General features: G+C 45.7%; 1 protein-coding gene across 4 annotated transcripts in view; it reads left to right on the plus strand.

Annotated features, from left to right (window-relative positions):
* The window catches only part of LOC119449959 (brain tumor protein-like), a 98,446-nt gene that overhangs the window by 61,106 nt on the left and 19,559 nt on the right, over window positions 1-17,781 (plus strand). For all 4 annotated transcript variants that reach the window (XM_037713278.2, XM_037713276.2, XM_037713277.2 and 1 more), the window contains 2 exons: window positions 4,752-4,985; window positions 7,628-7,828. In XM_037713278.2, coding sequence (XP_037569206.1) covers window positions 4,752-4,985; window positions 7,628-7,828 — 435 coding nt within the window. The remainder of the gene's footprint in view (window positions 1-4,751; window positions 4,986-7,627; window positions 7,829-17,781) is intronic.

A 17,781-nucleotide genomic window follows, 5' to 3' on the forward strand; every position in this document is an offset into this window, starting at 1 on the left:
CATGCAGGTGCATTAAAAGAATACATGGTGTATATACATTGTGTATGTAATGCCCATATTAATGCTTGCAAAATGAATTTACATGGTATTACATTTAGCATCTCGCACAACTCACTACCCTGTTCCTTTTTGTGTAATGCCTATTATGTTGAAGCGTGGTACTGCTTTAATTTCATTGGCACCCTTCTGTTCAGCTACATTCAACCAAGGATGGGCATGTTTAGGGCCTCCTTTCAGTTTGTTGCAAAGCTTTTTGTGTTATCACATCTGGTATAGGACATAATTGTTATGCGGCAGACTGGGTAAAATGCGTGGTGACCTGGCGTTCTCTGCTGGAATCATTGTTTCGAAAAAGTTAGACCTTGCCAGTAAAACTGACTGCGTCAACTTGTTTATCCTGTGCAGATTTTGGCTGCTTGTTTACATTGGGATGGCCTGCCCAGTTCCAGCTTTTTCTCTTAGCTAGAACATCGGCTATCTCCGTTTGTGCTCTGATCCACACTGCTCTCTTCCTGTCTCTTAACGCTACGCTTAACATTTTTCGTTCCATTGCTTTTTGCGTGGTCCTCAACTTGTTCTCAAGCTTCTTTGTTAACCTCCAAGTTTCTACTCCATATGCTAGTGCCGGTAGAATGCAATGATTGCACACTTCTTTTTTTTTTTTTTCAACGACACTGCTAAGCTCCCAATCAGGATTTGGTAATGCCTGCCATATGCACTCCAACCCATTTTTATTCTGTGAATTTCCTTCTGCCAATCCTTAGTCTACTGGTATAGCCGGGATGCCTTCAGAATTGATCCATCTAGAATATGGTTTCTGTAGTCTTCTGCAGCCAATCACAAACTGTTCTCACTTTCATCACTGTTGTGTTTGGTGGGCACAAGTTCCCCTTATGAAAGATTATTCTTGGCTATCTTGAAAAGATACTGAATGGCAAATATTGTATGTTGCTGAATTTGGCCTTCAAGATGGACCTTTGTACTGGCTTAAACTTTGTTTGTGACCGTGCTCCTGACTTTTATTTTCCCCAACTGTTGATGGCATGTTTACAAGTAGTGTAATGAGGTTAAAGCTTTTCCTTCTGCTTGCACATTGTGTTGCCCAGGGTGGCATACATGCAGACCACTGCTTAGCCGCTTCTATTTTGCTACCTTCCTTGATCTCTTTTGAAGTTGTGGCAAACGTTTAGCATGCCCTTGTCTGGAGATTCACAATTACTTTTCCGTTGGTGACCTTTTGTATTCATGTTAGATTTGACAGACATAAGTTCATTGTATCTTCACATGCCGCTAGGGAACTGAGGGAATGCAGATGAGCTCGTGTTTGCTCCAATCTGTCTGCTCTTTGCATGTATGTGGTAATTGAAGATGCTAGGCACTTCCTGATATCTGCATGGTCTCGCTGCTTTTCTTTTACTTATCTTAAAAACACATAAGGAACCTTTCTGATAGTCAACAAGCACGTATATATATATATATATACCTTGTAGGTCATGTAATGGATCATGGTGTCAGATCTTGTGTAAATCAAATGAGCAAAAGCCATTAGCAATGAACATAAACTGAAATAAAATATATTACAGGGGAGCCAGGAAACATCCTTCCACATTATTGCTGCAGAGCCTTAAATGTAGAGCCACCCGCCGTGGTGGCGTGTTTGCTTTGGCGTTGCGCTACTAAGCCCGAGGGCGCGGGATGAAATCTCGGCCATGGCGGCCGTATTTCGATTCGGGCGAAAAGGCAAAAATGCCCATGTACCGTGCATTAGGTGCACGTTAAAGAACCCCACATGGTCAAAGTCCCTTACTACGATGTGCCTCATAATCGTATCGTGGTTTCGATATGTAAAAACCCACAATTAAATTTTTTATATATGTAGCCTGTACAGCATTGTTAAGGCAGTGCAAGCTCTATCCCCTTCAGGTGCTGTGTGCGCAATTGTGCCCATGAAGATTGATTAAAAGCAACAGAACTGATAAAAACATTTGAGGCATGTTGCACACATCTTAACTCTTCTCATTGAATTTGTACTGCAAGTTTGACTATGTGTAGTGGTTTAGTAAAAACAGTAGACCGCTGGGCATTTGTTTTCTGTGTCAGTGTGTTGTCGTGTACCGGGTTTACTTCTTTCCTTGTCAGTTACAATGTTCTTTGTAAGGTATACTTTATCACGATAGCAATTATACAGTCGCTCGAGGTGCATTCTGACTATCGACGCTACTGCTGTCGTGCGTTCCCGCTGATGGCATGTGTGTGGCTTGCACGCAGAGGGTTAGAGATTTTCAAGCGATGCATCAAGGCATTTTACTGCAAAAACGGTGAAGTGAAGTAGCCACACCGTCAACACTGCCATCAATCGCCTTGACGGCAGAGCAAGGACGGCATTTTGCCTTTCATTGTTGACAGGAGCATTGTATGTCTGTGCAGTATAAGTCCATTAGTGTTCCTTCCTGAGCTGCTGTTTGTATTCGCTGGTTTGAGCAGTAAATGTCAAGCTAACATTAATTTACCTAAAACTTCAGCGGGAGCTGACTAACGTGGACGAATAGCTATCTTATAGTTTTCGAATAATGAATAGCCGTTATCAGAATTGATGTTCACATTCCAATATTCTTAAAGTTAGCAATTTTCGGTCATTACATAGTACATAATGAAGTGTTTTTTTTTTTGTTAAAAGCACAAATGGAACACAGGATCAAACAAATAGTTTCTTCACATGCACAGGGCTCTTCAGAGAGTGCGAATGCTCGCTGTACAGCCTGTAAAGTATGGCTACCTAAGTGATGTAGCCTGCTCCACTCTGCAAGCTCATGTCTTATGTCATACTATGCCCACAGTGGTGAAAATTTACCATACTTTTACTCCCAATTTTATGTTCATTTGGGCGCATTTGACATTTGGAAATATTCAAAAAGTATGCTAAGCATATTTGCATTTACAAATAGTGTCTATTCGACTTGAAGACCGAATCGAATAGGGCACAATTCGATTAGTTATTTGAATGTTTCGAATATTTGCGCACCCCATTATTAGTTGGTGTTCACATATCTAACGTTCCTCGTCAAAGTTCTTACATGGAGTTATATTTCTGCAAAATTCGAGTTCATTCTGCAGCTGTGCACTTTTTGTTATTCTGAAGATGCAAGAAATCTGGTGAAACAATTCTTTAAGGATTTTTTAATTGGCACCTGAAGGGGATATGTTGCAGTCAAACCCAGATAAATCAAACTCGAAGGGGATTGAGTTTGATATATTCCTTCATAGCATGTATTGCGTTGATATTCAAGGCCTTAACAACATCAGCATGTCAAAACAAGGCTGTTTCGTCAACATAAATACTTCCAATGACGCGAGAAATGATCGCAGTCTTGTTAGAAGCGCACTTGCAGGGGCACAATATTTCAACTGTAGCAGTGAACAGGAGTTCGATATATACATAGTACAGTGCTATCTTTTGCATGGGATTTCCAAGAAGATGTTACAACGGTTCAATATAGACAATGATTTAATATACCTACCCGGTTTCAATATATCCTGGTTTGACTAGTTTCTTTATGAAAAAGCATTATGAGCAAAGTTATATGTGGAGAGAGGCACACATCTTATGCTTTTTTTTTTTCTCCGCCTGCAAGTTTTAGTGATTGCCTGTTCCCATCTCTCTTACTTGGATGGTAGAAATTTGGGTCATATGCTCTTCATGCTGAATGCTTGTTGTGCACCCGTTTTCAGAGGATCTTAAGTTACTGTATGCTGTCTGATTGTTGATTGATGAATTGATGATGCTAAAAAACTGATTGGTAATACTGGTTCATGGCTGTTGCTTTGTTGTAGGGTTACTTCAGAACTAGAAACTTACATCAGTTTTGAGGTAGAGGTGAAGTAACACTTGTGCCATCGATTTCAAATGCCAGCCATGAAATGTGAGAAACACTGAAAATAACAATACCTAAAATGTGATTTTTATTATTTGTATTTTGTGTGACCTTGAAACTGCTACCCATGAACTGAACAGTAGCACTTTGATTTTAGACTTTTATAAAGTAACAAATACCCAAAATGGTCCCATTTGATAAAGCTGAATAACGTTCTGCTTTATTCTTTGTACATTTGTTTTCCACACCACAGCATTCCGGAGTTCTATGAAATGCCCGTTATTTGATCAAAGCTTGCAATGCTTTAGTTCAAGTACGCTAAACTTTTATTGAGGCAATACCAGAAGCAGATCCTTCAAGGTGCATGATTACTTGGAATTTTCTGCAACAGATGTCCACTGTAAGTGGTCAAATCTAACGCTGGGAGGCCGGCTTGCTTTGCTGATAGCGAAATTGGGATTTCAGTGGCAATTGTTTTTTGTTAGGGAAGCCTCCCTCTCCATGTATATATGATATGACTGGGGCATATAACTGGGAAAGGCTATTTAGTGTTGCTCATGAATGCTAAGCTTAAAACAATAGTGGATGCCAGATGAAGTGTGGTGTCGGCCAATAAATGCGGGCACGCATAACTGAAGCATTTCACATTTCATTTAGCATAATTTACAATCTCCGCCATGATGCTGGTAAATATTTTTTGTACTGCAAAGCTGTGGCATACTACGCTTGGAGCTTCCAATGAAATCCAAGATTTTTGTTGCCATTTTCTGACCTATCAGGAGATGGGGATTGCCTCTAGTTCGTATAGGGTTGGCACTAATCAATGAATGAGGCCACCCATTCTTTGTAGTTTGATTGTGTTATGCTCTGCTTGTGCAGGTTCAGCTGTCCCTGGGCAGCAGCCCACCTACGACACTCAGTGGGTCTGGTACGACAGCAGGCTCCCAACTGGGCTCGCCTACATCTCTGCCCGAGGCGTTCACAGCACCGAGCTCTGGTGGGGAAGGCAGTAGTGGGGGCAGCCCCTCAGACGGTGTCACCGGGAGCAGCGCAGCGCTACCTCAGCTGAGCACAAAGTGTAGCCTCTGCCATGACACCTTCACCATTCCAAAGGTATGCAGTGTTACGGAGGAGCTGGTAGTGTTATTGACGTTACCTCGACATAGAACATTTGCTGAAATTCTGTAGCAATAAGACTAGGCATGACAACATTGCTTGCTAAAACAAACGTGTGTGCAGCTGCTTCAAATTGCATGAAAACAGAAGAGTGAGCCTGTGCATTCCATTAGGACGCTTCCACCTCTGGGGTACCAAAACTGAAACTGGTTTGTAGAAACAAGTATTATAGTTAATTAGGGTGTACTGGTACAATATTTCCTCCTTTCCTCCTCTCCTATGGAGCTTTGCATTAAAGAAAAAAATGCTGATCACGGAAATATTTAAAAGGGTCCTGAACCACCCCTCAAGCTTGGTGAAAGAATGCAGTTCTCAGATCTTGGCCAACTTGTACACTCATGCGTGGTGCGTGGAGCTTGCAAGCGGAGCGTGAAGTCACCATTTTCTTGCACTCTGCTTTCAACGAAAACCTTCTCCTCACTCTTTTCCTGCTGCTATATTTCTTTACATAGCAGATTCCCACATGGGCTGCTATTGGCCTATAGCTTATATCAAACAAGAAAGCTGTTTGGTTCAGTGCACTGCTTTTCTGACGCTGTTCTGTAAACAGGCTGAAGTGAGAATCCACTTTCGAATTTCGATAATAACTACACGTAATAAGGAAACTGCGAGGCATTGTTTCTGAGAAACCTGTATGGATTTCTTTTGTAGCTTCGTGCTACATTCGGGTGGATGACAATTTTTCCCTTTAATGATACCTCCTTCACCTTGCGGGATTCCGCAGAACTGATTTGCAATAATTACATACTTTTGGAAGAACCAGACTATTGCCTACGCACGCTTGGTCGCGGCCTCCCGCACGGGAACTAACCTTTGTACAGACTGCTTATTGGTATCGTAGCTGTCGGGTTACACTAATGTCGATTAGTTTTGAGCACTTAACTAGCCTAAAACCACACGTAACTTAAGGTCGGGCCACATGCACGCTTGCCAGCGCATGCTCACTCCTGGCTAGATGCCTTGGCAGACTTTGCTTCGTATTGAGCTATTGACAGCTATACCCAGCTTGCTTCAACATGTGCAAGTTGGATATGGTTACTATTTGTTGGTCAAGCTGGTGCACGGCAAAGCCGGTCCGAACCACTCGGCACGGCCAGACTGGAGCGCGAGCACGCACTCAAGCCCTGTTGTGCACAAAGCAAACGTGCTTATATGCACTACAGTTGCATGTCGCTAAGGACAACTGCATTTGGCGCGTAGTACGTGCCAAAATTGGAAATAGTACATGAACATCCAAAATCAAATTTGAACTGCGCACCACGGTGATGCTCCATAGGCAGAGAGCTGTGGGCATGCCCAGCTTCGCCATAGCTTTTGCAGTGCAAGACATTGAAGAAATAGAGAGAGCACCGCCAAGGGGATCATAGGCAACCTTTGATTGCCGATAACTCCACTTCTGCTGAATACATGGAAGTACTTTTTGTGGCAAAGTATTTCTGAAAGAGTTTATTTTAACTTCAAATGAATTTCTCGACCTAAATAAAAAGTGATACATCACCCCTTTAAAGGCTTTGAAAGATATGCAGCGCAGGATTGCAAAGAATGCATGCAAAGTAGGCAAATAAGAAAAATGTGAGGTGTAGACGGATTGCTGAGGTTTCACAGGATCACAGTAATAACGCTGGGGATCCTGTCAGTTCCTCGCCGTAATGCTGAATGCAAATGGATATTTGGTACTGCAAACAAGGCTCAAATGAAGTTTTGCTTGTTGGTGTCCAACTATACCCTTAGGGTGATACGACACCATGAGGTACTTTCTTCGAGCAAGTATATTCAATGGGCAAGCATACTTTCGTGCAGAGAATGAACTGCTTGAAATACTTATCAGTTCTCCCATTTTACGGGGTGTGAGCGTTTCTGTAAATTGTGCTGACAGCTCATGTCAGTGAACTTTAGGAGCACTAGAGGCATCACTGAGCTGCAGAACAGCGCTGTTGTGCGGCCAAGGCAGGAGGTGTCGAGCTTGAATGACATTTGGTGCAAGAACACGTGCGGCTTGTTTCTGAAGAAAGGGAAATCAACAGCAAGCTCGCTGAAAATGTCACTCTGGTCTATGAACAATGTGGTGCTTGTCAGTCTCTGCAGTTTCAGGTTTGCTGTAACTTGAGTGCTGCGTCTAAAGGTAGAGTACAATAAAGTACATATGCATCTCAAAAAAGAGTAAGATGTTTGAGTTCAGGGCAAACTTGACATAACGTATGTGCTATTATCCCTCCTCCTCCTTTCAGGGATGAGTTTGCAGGATTTTTATGACTCAAAAGGTTCACAGGTTTGATATAAATATGCTTGACTGTACTGTGTGTATTTTTTTCACTGTGTAATTGCCCTTCAGGAAGCTCAGTAGATTATGAAAAACACTATACACATCTCTTCACAATAGTGTTACTCCCACCTCCGTAGCAGTTGAATGTTTTTTTTGCTGCAGAGGCACCCCTTAAAAAAAAGGGCATGATCTGAGGTGATTGAACTTTGCTGAATAGTACGCTGCAATTTTGCCAGTCATGCGAAGTGTTCCTGAATAACAACACGTTCACAACATGTACGGATGGCTTATTCAATTCCCCACTGCTCCTTTGCAGGTGTTGAACTGCCTGCACACATTTTGTCAGCCATGCCTGGAGAAAGAGTGCACAGGGGACAAAGTTCGCTGTCCTCAGTGCAACCATGACACCCCCTTGCCACCAGGGGGCACAGCTGGCCTTCCTTCAGACTACGCAGTTTCGAATATTCTGGAAACTGCTGCTCTTGAAGGTGCCAGCCTTGGCTGTACAGGCTGCAAGGTTGGTGGGGTGCTTTATTATTCACTTTCAGGGCCATTCACCTGTTACAGAAAGGAGTGGATAACAATGAAAAAGCATAAGCAAGTCGATAACATATTGGCAGTGAGCTGCTTAGTAAAGCTGAGTATTAATTGCAGAGTTGAACTTCGTGGCATTCTGAATGCAGGTGACAGATGCAAGAAGGCAATTCCAATCCATGCGAGTATTAGGAATGTGCAACATATGTCAGGCATAGTTGCTCTCATATGCTCAGCCATATAAAGACCACCATGCTGAGCTCGCCCGCTACCATGTGCTTTGCACTGGGCAAGCATACTGTTGTGCGGAGAATGAACTGCTTGAAATACTTATCAGTTCTCTCATTTTACGGGGTGTGAGCATTTCTGCAAATTGTGCTTGCAGCTCATGTCAGTGAACTTTAAGAGCACAAGAGGCATTACTCAGCTGCGGAACGGCGCTGTTGTGCGGCCAAGACAGGTGTTGAGCTTGAATGATGGTTGCTGCAAGAACACGTGTGGCAAGTCATTAAGTGTCTGAAATGAGCCTGCAGGAATGTGAACACCTGTTGGCGTAGCGGAGAGTTGGCAAGCAGAACCAGGTTTAGTGACGTGTACAACACTTGCACAATAGCTTGTATTGATAAAAACAGGTATGGCTAACAAGTACCTGGCCAAGCGCTTCGTGGATGGCATCAGGGTCGTGTGCAGCGTATGTGACTGGTTGTGGCTTGGCTTGGGTGTGTCTCATGTGCAGGCGAAGCACGTGCCTGCTCGGCTGATGTGTTATGAGGGGAGGATGTGGTTGGTTTTGAGGTATGCTGTATGTGTAAAGGATTACTGAACAATGGCAAGTTGACTCGTTTGTTGCTGTACAAGGAGTTTGTTTACCCTGAGTCACGGTAACCCCATTTGAATAAGGTCAGCAACATCTAGTTTTGCCATACAATTCAATTGCCTTATGCATGGGGCAGTTTGGCATCGCCGCATGCTTCGCTTAACATCGATTCTCGCTGTGCGTGGGTCCTGCAAAATGTTTTTGATATACATAAATTAGAAACAGAGCGTGGACAGATAAATATGGAAGATACTACATTACTCGTGAAACATTAGCAGTATTGACCCTTTTCGCGGAGCAGTTTATTCTAGAGATACGAGATGGTGCTTTTGGCAGCGCGCCATACGTCACCTCAGCGACCGTGCACGAATACGAAACCAGTACCAGTACCGCTTCTACCTTGCTTTCGTGCGATCAGCTGTCAGAAATGCAACTGAGTTTTCGATAATGCACTGTGCTCCAATCATGCTGGATTGAATCATGTCGATTGAAGATGTGTGCAGTAGTTGGCTGCAAAAATAGTGACTGGCATATTAAGGAATGTAACGAATATGTGTGGCCTAGTTCACGGACCGCTGCTGCATCTGTCCGTACGTGTTTCCGGCACTTCGAAATGTATGGCTTTCCTCGAGGATACAGAAATTTGCTCATCACCTTCAAAGAAATAGCGTTAGCCCCGGTACTTTGGCAAGAGTGAGTACCGCTTGTTAAACAATGATAAAGGGAGTAGCGCTACTTGCTGTCATAGTAGGCTTCGCAGTATCTACACACATCTACCCCAACTGGCACGGAAACTTATGCCCACTCTTTTGCCAACATGTGAAGAATGAGTGAATGGGCGCACACTTGAGTATATGCACACTATATACGCACAGTTAAGGATGGTCCTACACCGATAGTTCACAAAAAGTCTAAGCTGAATGTTTTGTGACGGTCCACAAGAGTAAGCGAGTTACTAGCAATAATACGTATTTGCTACAAGGTATTACAATGTACAAAACAGCTACATTCCAAGCCTTGTGCGCAGCAAGAACAAATCTAACGGAACTGAGCACACCAGTGAGCGATTAGCCAGAAAATAATCAGATAGTGACCGCATCGAGGAATTTTACTGAGTCAGAAACATGACAAGCCGCTGCTTCAAAATATTTGCCAAATAAAGAACGAAGAGCAAAACACACTAATGCTGATGCAATTCATGAGTGGAAAGTTTGCATAGCTTGGAATACATATTTAGCCCCACTTTTAGAGCAAGCACCACATACGCTGTTTGCGCCGTTTCAACGTAGCTTAATCAGCTCCGAAAGCGCTCTTGCTTGTTCTCTGAAGCTGTGGCCAAAGCGTCGTGTCGTCCATCCAATCACTGTCTATATCTCCTGAAACAGAGGTTGGCTGAGCCACACCGGTGCCATACACATCCATTGCAATCTCAGAGGTAAGGGAGGCAGTTGAGGCAAGCAGTGGACGCATCACCACGTGATCAAACTGGCAGCGCCCACGGGATCACCGTGAAAAGGGTCAATAGAAATAGTTGGCTGCAAAAGCAGAGCAGAGTGGTGCTGGATAGATTCCAAAGTAGAAGCAAGAGAGTTAGTACAGTTGAACCCCGTAATAACAATTATTTTGCAATAACAAAATTGTAATAACAAAATTAGCTTTTGTGAGAACTTTGTTGTGAAATGAGACGGCACAGACAGGAAAATGACCTGCGAAATGAAACATTGCTTTTGAGGAACTGTGAAAACGTCCGGAAAATCAGGCAATCAAAAAAAAAAAAAATGAATGCCTGCCTTTAACTGCCCTTAAAGGGTACCCAATTTAAGTGAAGCGTCTCATATTAAGAGAGCTACGGACGATTACAAGTTACCCTTCTCCCTAGCCATGCATTTCCTCCTCAACTCGTTCGCCAAGTAATCGGGGCTAAGCTCCGCTTTCGCTGGCTCTACGTCATGTTGTGACGTGTTGTCGTCTACTTCCGGTTGTCTTGGAGCCAGTGCGCGAAGGCTCTCCAACCTCTCCGCTAGCCGCCCGGCCATCGATCCCCAGCGAGAGCGATCAAGCAGCGTTCTGTCGCAGTGCCGAGCGTGTCCGGTATTCCGGTAACCACAGGCGAGCTGGGTGTTTTGACGGATAGGCAGAGGCGCAAACTAAAGCCCCTCCATACCGCTGTCATAGAATGAAGAACCACTGCTGTGATGGAGCTTCGTAGATGTACATGAGCGGCCTGATCGGCATGCACGGTCCAGCCATCTGGTGGCGCAGAGCTTAACCAGCCAAATACAGAGCTAATATTCCTGTAACCAAGGGTAAAACATTTTAATCATATAAGAAGACAACGTGTTCATAATTACGCTCCTGCCGAAAATTTGAGCCAGCAGCAACGTAGAAAAAACTTAGTTACTGCTATGTTAGCTGTGCGTTTGGTTGAGCTTTGTGCCGCCAGGTGGCCGGGCACCGTGCAAGCAGTTCACGTTTGCGCCTCTGTTCATCACGTAAAACTGGTAAAACATGGTAAAACAGCCAGTACACTTGCGCTTGCGTTTACCTGAATACCGGACACGCTAAACTCTATTGTGGCAATCCTTCGATGTGAAGTGACGTGTAGATGCTGGCGCCGTTTGGATACCGACACTCCGATGTGCTGGAGCTACTCCGCTCGTCTGCTGCCTTGCAGTGGGGCACGATGTCATAGCTTGACATGTCGCCGATCGCTATGTGTGCAGCCCATAATGCAACAAGGGCGAACCATGGTGTTCGCAAAAAGAAAGAACAAGACTAACACTGACCGCGCAGCTCTCGTCAACACGGAGCACGTTTTAACACAAGCAGACACTTGCTGTAGGCCGGAAGTGCTTTTAGTGTAGTGATACATGTCCTTGTGCATTCTCTTTCTGTTACTTTCTTTTTATAGAAACAACTAACATCTGAACCATTACGAACAACATTATAATGTTGGAAAAATTATCGCTGACGTGCCTTGGGCAGCCAATCTGATAGCTGGCCCTACTGGCGTAATATGGGCAAATCGCGTCACTTGGTCACAAAACTCAGCCGATTGGCGTGCTGCGATCGGTAGCGATGTACCTTTTTAAAACCTTTGAAAGGGGGATTTGTTGAAGCTCGTCCGAGGGATCGCAAGTGGCTTCGTATGCACAGTCCTAGCTCTTGGCATCAGCAGCTCGAGCTGGGGTCTCGCGCTGAAGTGATGGCAGTACCCACAGCGCTACATGCGTATTCCCCACTACAATTGCCCCATTTCCCCCACGGCAAAGGTGAGCCATCCTGGGGACCTAAGGTGATGACACGACGACGGGGTCGTGGTACGGCTTCAGGTGGCTGATGTGAACCGTCTCGCGGCCACTGCGGTGCTTGTTCGAAGATGGTGTCACCGGTTCAACCACATAGTTCACAGGCGATGTATATTCAACGATCCAGTACAGACCCTGATATTTTGGAGCAAGCTGTGGGCTTAGGCCAGGAGATTGGAATGGCAGCTGAAGCCAGACGTGAGAATCCACGGCGATGGACTGTGTTGGCTGATCGTGGTTGCGGCGATCTTTTTGGATGCCTTGGGTATTGTTGCGAAAGCCGAATGTCCGAGCGGCCACGAAGGGTTCCATGTATGGTGCCGTGCCAGGTGCCGAGAGGAGGAGTTATCCAGGGAGATTAGAAAACTGTTTTATATACACTGTACATGGTATTTTACAAGAAGGGCTCCAGGATATTGGAGCCGTCTACGTGCTTACATCTTTGCATGTAGTAGCGTTTATATCTCCGAGCGTTCTACATCGTCGAGCGTCCTCTACATGGTCAAGCCTCTCTCACAACACTCAAGTCCCCTGTTTTATCCCTTTTGTTTCCCTCTTTCACTCGACGAGGGAATACACTGTAGTTCTTTTAGCCAATCAGCATCTTGAATCAGGTGGCCATATCCCGTACGTGATGTGTCGTCGTTTCTCGTCGGGCTCCGCCTCCAATCTTGCTAGGTCGCCCCCGAACACAGGCAGCGGTTGACACCTTGGGAACCGAACGTTGATGTCGTTCCCCCGGGATTGCCAGACACTGGCCCCCTTCAAGATTCGCCTCTCCATAGCGGTCAGTTCGCGGAACCAGGAAGGGCAGTGGCTGTCTTGAAAGGGCGCAGCTTGGCCTCGTCGTGGTTCAGGCGGCGCTGGTAATTTACGGAACCGCAACAAAGGGGCGACGTTGCCGTTTAGCGACGTATGAGGTAGCCTGGAGACCAACTGCTAATCCCTCAGTCCCAGGTGACAATTCTCGGCCACGAGAAAGGGGCGCCAGGTTGGCGCGTCTGAGTCGGCGCCGGCCTCCTTTGTCCCGAAGGACCGCCAGACACAACAGTATCTGACGTGAATGAGTGAGCCAGTTGACTGCACTTTTCAGCATGTCAAGCAACTTCTGAAAGCGGGGTAAATTCGGAGGCGTCCGGGTGATACGAAAGTACGGTGTCAAGGGTAGAGGATGGTTCACATCCATAAGAAAAAATGGTGAGAAGCCTGTGGTAGCCTAAGTGGCAGTATTGTGCATGTAAGTCACAAAAGGGAGGACGTCGTCCCAATTGGAATGATTTGACGCAACGTACATTGTGAGCATGTCACCAAGAGGGCGGTTGAACCGTTCCGTTAGACCGTTAGTCTGTGGGTGATACGCCGTAGTGGTGCGGTGAATAGTGTGGCACGCTGCCAGTAGCTCATTAATAACGTCCGACAAGAAGACACGGCGTCGGTCGCTGAGCAGCTCTCGCAGTGCGCCGTGCCATAAGATGAAATGCCGTAAGATGAACGCTGTGACATCGTGAGCAGCAGCCGAAGCAAGTGCAACAGTTTCGGCGTATCTCGTTAGATCGTCTACTGCAACAATGATCCAACGATTTCAGTTAGCGGTGCATGGAAGGGGCCCATAAAGGTCTATCCCGACTCGGTCAAACGGACGTGCAGGACACGGTAAAGGTTGCAGTGGGCCTGTCGTATGAGGAGTTGTCTTGCGTTGCTGACAGGCTGCACATGCCCAAATTATTTGCGCACATAAGAATACATGCTGCGTCGTAGTACCTCTGGCGGAGCCGCTCGTACGTTTTCAGGACGCCAGCATGAGCTTGTTGTGGGTCGGTGTGGAATACATGCATATGTTGGAACGCAAATGGCGAGGGATGACGAGCAGCCATTTGGGACCGTCTGGCTGATAGTTTCGGCGGTACAAGATGGCTTTCCGTAGCAGGCCCAGCCAGGAGCTTCGTCAGGGGTGCGACAATGCAGGCAAAATTGTGCACAAAGCGACGAAAATAAGAGCAGAGATCGACAAAACTTTGGAGCTCTTTCACTGTAGTCGGCCGCGGAAATTCTGCGACAGCACGAAGCTTGTCAGGGTCGGGACGGACGCTGTCTTTGGAAACGACGTGACCAAGTATGGTCAGTTGGCGGGCTGTGAAGCGGCACTTTTTCAAGGTAAGTTGAAGGCCGGTGGTGGCAAGGCAAGTAAGAACTTCGCGTAGACGAGTGAGGTGAGTGGTGAAATCAGGGGAGAAAACTGCCACGTCGTCTAAGTAACATAAACACGTCTTCCATTTGAGGTCTCGCAAAAGATGGTCCATCATTCTTTCGAATGTTGCGGGCACATTGCATGGGCCGAATGGCATCACCGTAAATTCATACAGGCCGTCAGCCGTAAGGAAAGCTGTCTTCGAGCGATCGGACTCATCCATCGGGCAAGTGCCAATAGCCCGATCGCAAGTCCAAAGAAGAAAAGAATTCAGCACCATGTAGACAATCCAAGTCGTCATCTATGCGCGGCAGAGTGTAGACATCTTTTCGTGTAATCTTGTTCAGGCGATGATAGTCCACACAGAAACGAATCGAGCCATCTTTTTTTCTTATCTAGTACCACGGGAGACGACCAAGGACTACAGGAAGGTCTGATAACACCATGTTCAAGCATGTCCGCAACTTGCTCAGTAATGACACGACGCTCGGTGGATGACACGCGGTACGGTCGCTGGCGTAATGGTGCGTGACATCCCATATCAATGTGGTGAGAAACGGTACTTGTGCTGCCTAATGACGTTTGGTTCAAGTCAAAAGAGGTGTGAAAGTCGGTTAAAAGGGTAAGTAGTCGCTCGCGTTGCATTGAGTCGAGGTCATCGGTAATAGAGCGACAAAAAACATCCGGTGAGATCCGGTCAGATGGCACATGAGGTGTCAGTGCTGTTACGTTAGCTGTAGTCTGGTCGTTGGCAGCAGGGAAAGACAATACCGTCAGCATCCACAGTTTGGATGGTGCCAATAGTCTTGCCACAGCGCAAAGCCAAAGTGTGCGAATTTGGGTTAGAAACCAGTATTTCTGCAGCACCATGGTGTACCCTGAGGAGGGCGAAAGGCAACAATATAGGGTGGCGGCGACAGAAGACGGCAGCGGGTGTGAACAAGACCGTCGCGTCAGCAAGCGATGTGCATGAAAGAGGGACAAATACAGCACTGTGAGGAGGAAGGTCAGTATCTGAAGCTACACAGATCCTGCTAACATCGGGAACTTGCAAGTCGTGAGATGACAAATCGCACAGAATGGAGAACCAGAATGGAGCCTTAAAGGCCTGCCAGTTCAATTATTACGTGTCTCGGTGCTCATACTGTGACAGAAGACAGCGGGTGCGCTTGTGTATAATTTAAGAACACATTTTATGTCGCTGAATAGTGGCCCCTTTGCACTCTTAGTATGGTTCACCGCAATACACTGCGTATGTTAACATTGCTATATTGCGGTGAAGCTGACTTTCCGAAATCTGCATTATGCAACATTTGACACCCTTGCTGTGCTTTCCACACTTTTTGGTGCCATTGCTGGCAGCGTTGGCGCCATTGCCAACAGCGGAGAATCCTTTAAGTGAAAAACATGACACTGAACCACAGGAAGCTCAATAGTGTATATCGAAGCAGCTAGGCCTAATGACAGCAAAAAACTGATACTACGGTTGCCATTGATTGTTGTTAGAGGGCGTTGGTTACAGGGGGCGAGATAATCAAAATGGCTGCAGTGGTTGCTTCGATTAATGCCATTTCAGACCTGCGGTCATGGCAAAAGTTCATAAAGGTCGGACGGCGAAAAATTTCTGCCTCCGAAATTTGAGATGTCCTTATACATTGGCCTTATGATGTATGTGGCGGTGCCGTTAAGGCGTCCGAATTATCGGGTATGTCCGAAAAATCTGGCCTCCAAAAAATTGGTCGTTGACTGTAATGGCAAAACCGGGAATTTCACATGACTTGGAGCACGAACGGGATATCAAAATAGATTGTCATGTGTCTTAACACAGTTGTGGAGCACGTGCAAAGTGCAATCAGGTCATCAAGTGGGACATGTGGACTATAGCAAAAGAAAAGATTGTGACATAGACTTAGATCGAATCATTGCTAATATAGGCAACATTTAACATTATCAACCATACGAGTGGTACCATGCCCCAAGTTTATCTTGGCTCACTACCTCACATGCTACTTGTGTAGAACTACGAGACTGTGTACATTGAATTGTGAATAACCGAAACGTCGACCATTTTTTACTTGGTCAGTGACTTTAATTCATCTTTTTTTAACACGCAAGCTTTTATTGAGGGGCGTTATTCCCGGACCATCACTTTCGGTGATACTTTTACTTTCGTGTGATGTAGTGCACAACGCATTGGATGATTCAAGTGGTTTTGCTCAACCAGCCAATCAGCATGCACTGAAAGTGATCCAGTTGAACCCCGCAGTAACGAAATTGGTGGGGAACCTGAAAAGTTTCACTGTTGCGAGAATTTCGTTATTGGGAAGTAACACAGTACAGATAGGGAAATGGTCAGCAAAACAAAAATTTAATGCCACAATTCAGTTGGTTTGCCTTGTCAACCATTGCCATGTAGTAAACGCATATATCTTCCTTCACAACACAACATGTACCGTATTTGCACGTAAATAAAGCGACTGCGAATATAATGCGAGGAGGGGTACTTGCAGTCTCTATGAAAAAGAAAAAATCCATATTACGATTATAACGCAAAGTGATGCAACCCATCTGCCATTTATGCCAGCATTACTGTTACTTGGGTCTTCTTGTGGCCCGTTGAGCGAACCTGTACCTCCTTGATACTCCATTTATCAATGTAGCTGGCCGGAATGTCCAAAAAGATTGGTGTCTCGTCCGCATTTCCTATCTGGCCTATGGGGTAGTTGCGATCCCTACGCATCTTGATAATATAGCGTTGAAACTCCAGTAGTTTTTCCTCGTACCCGGCTGGGAGCATTTGGCAGATCAAAGTCCTTTGGCGAAGCGAGAATCCAGTGTGACGCATAAACTTCAGCACCCAGGAGTGACTGGCATTAAATGTGGCGTGAGGCACGCCGGCCTCATGTGCAAGCTCTCTTGCTTTGAGCTGTGAGAGTTCAGCGTTCACAGGCAGAAACTGGCCGCCACGTTCGCGATGGAATTCTGCCAGGTCCTTCTCGACTGTTGGGTAATGGCCATTCTTGGGTCCACGGAATGCTTTCCGAGTAGGTGCGGCTTGAAAGATGCGATCACGGTACTTCATCCGTCGCTCAGTCTGAGATGCTCCATCGCACTTGAATTTCCTCTCTCTCTCTTCGGTCAACAGGATCTCCTGTTTCTTAACTGAGGCAGTTTACTGAGTTCTCCTGTTCATTGCGGTGGCTCAGTGACTTGCACGACGTGGAAGTGTAAGCACGATGTACGCACAATGAAGAGCGAATTGGTTCTGGATTGTTTTCATCCATAGTTTCATATTGCCACCACGGCGCAATGCGATGGCCGCAGCATGCTCTAGCGGCACATGCGTCGACTGCGATCTGCACGAATGTCGGCGCCATGGTGCTTTCCTACACGCAATCATTGCAGTTTAAAGTGGAGATCGGAAAAAGCTGCATTATATTGCGTTACGAACTCGAAAATAGCGCAAGGCACATTCTAAGGATGAAACCTTTTCAAGAAAAAGACGGAAAAGAAAAGCTCACGTTATAGTTGGGTCATGAACCTGAATGTCAGGCGTGTTTTGAATGCGATAATGTTTGGAAAAAAACTCGAGTTATATTCGTTCAAATAGGTAGTCCATTGAG

This window comes from Dermacentor silvarum, chromosome 4 (genome assembly GCF_013339745.2).
Source record: "Dermacentor silvarum isolate Dsil-2018 chromosome 4, BIME_Dsil_1.4, whole genome shotgun sequence".
Taxonomy (NCBI): domain Eukaryota; kingdom Metazoa; phylum Arthropoda; class Arachnida; order Ixodida; family Ixodidae; genus Dermacentor; species Dermacentor silvarum.